Source organism: Cebus imitator, unplaced genomic scaffold (genome assembly GCF_001604975.1).
Source record: "Cebus imitator isolate Cc_AM_T3 unplaced genomic scaffold, Cebus_imitator-1.0 Scaffold356, whole genome shotgun sequence".
Taxonomy (NCBI): domain Eukaryota; kingdom Metazoa; phylum Chordata; class Mammalia; order Primates; family Cebidae; genus Cebus; species Cebus imitator.
In genome coordinates this window covers 1,932,746-1,939,004 of record NW_016107671.1, presented here as the reverse complement: position 1 = coordinate 1,939,004, position 6,259 = coordinate 1,932,746, and the positions used below count along the sequence as shown (strand labels likewise).

The 6,259-nt window shown below is 38.0% G+C and overlaps 1 protein-coding gene across 4 annotated transcripts in view; it reads right to left on the bottom strand.

The window, feature by feature from the left end:
* Positions 1-6,259, bottom strand: part of ZNF568 (zinc finger protein 568) — a 31,340-nt gene that overhangs the window by 20,056 nt on the left and 5,025 nt on the right. The window contains exons 3-4 of one of the 4 annotated variants that reach the window (XM_017506449.2): positions 5,056-5,318; positions 2,298-2,356 (exon numbers count right to left, since the gene is read on the bottom strand). In XM_017506449.2, the coding sequence (XP_017361938.1) occupies positions 2,298-2,356; positions 5,056-5,131 (135 nt within the window). In that variant the 5' untranslated portion in view covers positions 5,132-5,318. Of the gene's footprint in view, positions 1-2,297; positions 2,357-3,495; positions 3,532-5,055; positions 5,319-6,259 lie in introns of those variants that run through there. The other 3 variants (XM_017506450.2, XM_017506451.2, XM_037730726.1) reach the window with 3 other exon arrangements.

The following is a 6,259-nucleotide window of genomic DNA, read 5'->3' as shown; positions in this document are numbered from 1 at the left end:
ACAGTAAAGGTGGCATCACAAAAGAAACAATCATGTATGCATACAGTAAAGGTGGCATCACAAAAGAAACAATCATGTATGCATACAGTAAAGGTAGCATCACAAAAGAAGGATCTACTTAATAAACGTGTTGGAACAACTGCTCCTCTAAGTGCAAAGATAATTCTACTAATAGAATTATCAGCAAATTCCTATTTCAAATCAATTACTATATTATAATCCAGTTGGATTAAAGACTAAATATGGAAAACAAAGCTTTCAACAGAGAGTATCTCTACGGTCTAATGTTAGGAAAGATATCTTAGAAAAGATCAACATTGGTAACTCATGAACAAAAGACTATTAAATATTAAATGTATAATTTGACTGAATTCTATTATATATACATATTTATCATACACTAAACGTAACTATCCAGACTTAAGTGTCTATACCACAAAAAATAAATGATAAAAGTGACAGATCGGGAGAAGGTAGCTGCATAAATCCTAAGTCCTAATACTGAAGCAGGTATTCCTAACATATTCTAATTTCAAATAGAGAAAAAACTAACATTATAAAATAGACAAACAATATGCATGGGTAATTGGCTTTTGTATTTCTTCACTCATAATGAGCCTCCATCTGGACAGCATCATAGAGTGTGGGCCCTAGAGTCAGACTGTATGGATTTGAATCCTGGGCTTATGACACACTGATGCATGATGTTATGTAAGCTTCTTAACCTCTGTGCTTCATTTCCCTTATCTAAAAAAAATTAAATAACAGGTACTTCATAGACTTCTGATAATTACATAAAATAAGCTATGTAAAGCATAATACACCTGGCACATGGTAAGCACTTAATAAAACTATAACTTTGGTCCTCCATATCTGTGGGTTCAATATCCATGGCTTCAACCAATGGCAGATCAAAAATATTTGAGGAAAAAATAACAATACCTATCATTTATGGGGCACTTGTTACATGTATTTAAGACTCCCAACCTTCCTATGGGATAAATACCATTATTATCCCCATTTACAGAAGTACAGATGATGCAACTGAGTCATGAAAAGATTAGGAAACTTGTCCACAGTCATGCACTTCATAAGTCAAGGAGCCAAGATTTAAACCCAAGCCTGTTTAGGGCCAGAGAGGTTTGCCTAGGGCCACCACACCACAGCAGAAGTAACTAAATGAGGCATACGCTCATATGGTCAAAAGAAGTATGTGCATATGTTTCATGATGGGAAAGACGTAAGCTGTGGAAAAGGGCAGTTAAATGGAAAACATTCAAAATATAGGAGTGTGAGTGACTTCAGAGGTGGAAATAAAAAGAAGCAAGAGCAGAGGAGAATATGAAAATTTGTAAAATGAAGATGAAGACTGTATCTTCTGAGACCATAAAAAAGATGTGAAAAGCTATGGATATCAGAACTAGAAGACTTTGCCATAGAATGTTAGTACAATTTAGCTCAACTTGGATTAAGAACTCAATTGAAGGAAATATGTATGTAGAATCATTTGAAAGATATGTGTTCCACTTATTCTTCCAAATAATTGTAATTTTTGAACTTTGGCCAAGACCAACTTTTAAAAGCTGAGCTAAAAATTGTAAGAATTAAGGAATTACAGTTGTCTCTAGAAAACCATAGAGAATTGGTTCCAGGACCCTCCATGGATACCAAAATCCACAGATGTTCAAGTCCCTTATATAAAATGGTGTAGTATTTGCACATAACCAATGTACATCCTCCTGTATACTTTAAATCATTCTTAGATTACTTATAAAACCTAATGTGAATTCTATGTAAGTAGTTGTTACAGTATATTGTTTAGAAAATGACAAGCAAAAAGTCTGTACATGTTCAGTACAGATGCAACCATCCATTTTTTTTTAGTATTTTTGATTTGCAGTTTGTTGAATCTACGGATGCAGAATCTACAGATACAGAAGTCCAACTATGTTTTAGAGTTTCTTTTTGACCAAGGTGCCAATGAAATGCTTTTTCTTTAAATAATTAAGTTTTTTTCTTCATAAATTGTACAACTTATGGAATAAACTTAAGTTTCCCAGTTTGCTTTGACTCTCCAGATCATATTTAAATTTGAACTCAACTTTAATAATCCTGTATGTACCTGCTTCTGCATGGCCATATCTCAAATTTCCTCTGGTTCTGACTTTCTATCTGTATTTTTTTCTCACTTTGATTTTCATCAATTTATTGTTTCCAACATATTGGTAGGTTACAATAACCTACTGTAACTGCACTGCAAAATAATACAGGAAACAAAATAAATGCTTAAGACGTACAAGAGACCTGGTTGTATCCTCTTCTTCCTCAGAAAGGGCAGACTCCTGAGAACACCAAGCTGAGGGAAGAGAAACAAAACTGATTAGCTTCAAAGTTTCAGACAAAGAAATACACAAATCTTCAGTTCCAGGTGGCTATAAGACCCTCTACAGACGGATGCTCCTTGAAGAAATGAGAAATGTTAATGGCCATCTAGCTACAGAGACATTGAAATGGACATGGATGGCTAATTTAATCATATGGGGTCTGATGGGGATTTCTGCAGGGCTAAATATACAGTGCACAATGAATCTATTGTCAATATTTTATCTCTCTAGAATCTTGCTGTTTATTTTGAATAGGAGGTTTATCTTAAGCACATAATAATAGGCCGGGTGCAGTGGCTCACGCCTGTAATCCCAGCACTTTGGGAGGCCAAGGCAGGCAGATCACGAGGTCAGGAGTTTGAGACCATCCTGGCCAACATAGTGAAACCCCGTCTTCACTAAAAAAAAGTAGAAAAAATTAGTTGGGTGTGGTGACGGGCGCCTGTAATCGCAGCTACTTGGGAGGCTGAGGCAGGAGAATTGCTCGAATCCGGGAAGCGGAGGTTGCAGTGAGCCGGAAATCACGCCACCGCACTATAGCCCAGGCAATAGTGCAAGACTCCATCTCAAAAAACAAAAAAAAAGTACATAATAATAGATACTCCAAAAATTTAAACATTAGGATGACCTTTAAAATGACTTATTTTTTTGAGATAGAGTCTCTCTCTGTCATCCAGGCTGGAAGGTACAGCAGTCTGACCTCCGCTCACTGCAACCTCTGCCTGCCAGTTTCAAGCCATTCTCCTGCCTCAACCTCCTGAGTAGTTGGGATTACAGGCACCTGCCACCACGCCTGGCTAATTTTTTGTATTTTTAGTAGAGATGAGGTTTCATCATGTTGGCCAGGCTGGTCTCAAACTCCTGACCTCAGGTGATCCACCCGCCTTGGCCTCCCAAAGTGCTAGGATTACAGGCATGAGCCACAGTGCCCAGTCCCTAGTTTAAAAGAATTTTGAGGCTGTTATGTACAACTCTATAACCATGATAGAGGATTATGCCTGTAATTGCAGCACTTTGAGAGGCCAAGGCGGGCAGATCATGAGGTTAGAAGTTTGAGACCAGCCTGGCCAATACGGTGAAAACTTGTCTCTACTAAAAATACAAAAATTACCTGGGCATGGTGGTGCATGCCTGTAGTCCCAGCTATTCGGGAGGCTGAGGCAGGAGAGTCACCTGAACCCAAGAATTACTTGAACCTGGGAGGCAGAGGTTGCAGGGAGCTGAGATCTTGCCACTACATTCTAGCCTGGGGGACAGTGAGACTCCACCCTCCCCCCAGTAAAAAAAAGAATTTAGAAAAAAAACCTTCCTCAGAGACTGGCTGTAGGTAATGTGGAACTTCATAGGATAAAATGAAATATAGCCATGATTCTAATGACATTTTTTAAAAACTTCACTTAGTTTTTACCCTTAAGAATTCAGGACCTTTTGGTTAAAAATGAAAGACTGAATACCTGTATTTATTAATATTTTCACTCTCTTCCAAACTAATCATAGTGTTAATAAAGGAAAAAAGGAGGCTAAAACTTATAAGGACAAAGAACATAGAAGACTTTCACTGATAAGAGCTGTCAACAAAATTTGGGAAGCTAGAGAGCAGACAAATAAGTGGTATCTAACTTAATCAGAGAAAGCTGAAACTTAAATGAGGGTGGGAGGAGGGTGGGGAAGCCATGGCAGGACCCTAGAAAGGTTCAGAAATGGAGCTACTAATTAATTCTACTGACAAAAGTTTGGAAGTAGGGCTGAAAAACAGAAAACCAAATGTAAGATATCATAAAAAGATGTTAAGACCACCTGATGTCTTCTTTCACCCAACACGGCATAGTGACATTTACCTCACATTGGCAACAGAAAAAATTAAAGATTTTTTTTCTCTAGATACACTGAATGAGACAAGCTCTGGATTTCAGGTATAACAGATCCAGATTAAGGTGGGGTTGAAGCAATGCAGAGAGAAAAGAATTAAATAAAACTTCTCATATTGCAAGATGAGGTGCCCAGTATGCCCACTTCCTTTGTTTGTGTCCCAAAAAGCAGGAGTTCTGGCTTGTATTCCTCAAGTAAAATCTAGGACTTCTTGCTGGGGACACTGACTAGATTGGGAAAATACTTACAGATCCTGACATCTGGTCAACCTTCAATCTCCAAAAAATACCATATTATAAAGAAGGGCAAGGAGAAGAGTATGTTGGGGTAGTGGTGAAAAAGAAGGGATTAGGTAGTGAAAGAGACCTAAATCCTTAACTCCATTATCAAAAATCAACAGGAAATATCTAAAACTGAGAAATCAGGCATTGGCAGTATAAGAATGTCATTTAGAAAAAAGCAGGTGAATACCAGAATATTGAGACAAAGTGTTGAAAGCAGTTGTCTTTCAGGAATGGAAACAGGGATGAGGGATGGAATAGGAAGCTTTTTTTTACGTTATAGTACAGTGTTTAAAAATACATTTAAATATACCCTTTAAAAGAATTAAAAATTGCATTTCAAAATTTATTTTAAAAAATCAAATAATCAAATGAGTAGGATAAAAAGAAAATGTCTCCCCTGCATAGTCAATTAACACACACATGACCTTTCTCAGTAGGAGTAATGAATTTCCTTTTTCACTGTCCCCAAATGTACAGCCTCTCTCTTCTGAGCTCTGTCCACCTCTGAGCCACCTCACCTTTCCTTTCCATCATGTCAGTCAAACGCTCCATTGTTACAGAGCTACTGCTGATCACTGAAGGTTGAGATGTCATTCAGACCTTGCCTGCTCAGGGCAGAAGGGTCAAGACAGGCTCCAGCAACTCCAGGGTCCACTCTCTTCCAGGACTCTCTAGCCTCTAAGGCAGGTCTTTGGTCAGGAGGTCTCCTTCCATGATAGACAGCTGTTCCTCAGACTTCTATTTGCACTTCAGATGTGTTTTATCCTTGTGGAGCCAGGACCTATGGATTAGGATATAAATCTGATTTACCCAGTGCCTTCTCAATGGCTCCCTGTGATAACCAGCTTCCAAATGGCCCCCAATGATCACTGTCTTCTGGTATTTATGTCTTTATAGATCCCTCCCACACTGAGTAGCTTTGACCTGCATAACCAATAGGATATTGCAGAAATTATGGCGTGTGACGTTAGGTTATAAAAGACATTAGGGCTCTGTCTTGCACATTTGGATCAGGTACTTTGAGGGAAGCCAGCTGCTTTACCATAATGACACTCAACCATCCCTAGGGACAGGTCTCCTGTTAGCAGCTAACACTAACTTGCAAGCCAGCTATCCTGGAAGTGAATCCTCCAACCCCAGTCCAGCCTTCTGATGACTGCAGCCCTGCTGACATCTTGAATGTAACTTCATGAGATACCCAAGCCAAAATACCCAACGAAGACATTTCCCACAAAAACTGTGTGATAATGTTTATTGTTCTTTAAGCCACTAGTTTTTGAGGTAATTTGTTAGACACTAATAGATAAGTAATACAGCCTCAAACACTAATCTTCCTTATTTGTGATTCATACGCTTTGGACACACTGACCACATATGTAAACAAGGTGATACTTACCTGTTTTTTAAATATCTTCTATGAGTCTAAAGGTGTATGCTTGATGAGGTAACAGATATAAACCTGAGTCAAAAAACACCCAGATTTGCAGTAACCCCAAATTTGGCATAAAAGAGAGTTTCATTCAAAGTCCACCTAACCCATTTCATTTTTGCATTATTTTGGCAATTGAGTTAAGGGAGAATTGCAATTTAGAATTCCAAGACTTCATCTGAAATGACAATTATACTCATGTCACAATAATATTGGATGAATATATGAAATTACTATTAAGATAAACATATTTAGCAGCTGCTATGAGTCTAGATAAAGGGTAAAAAAAAAAA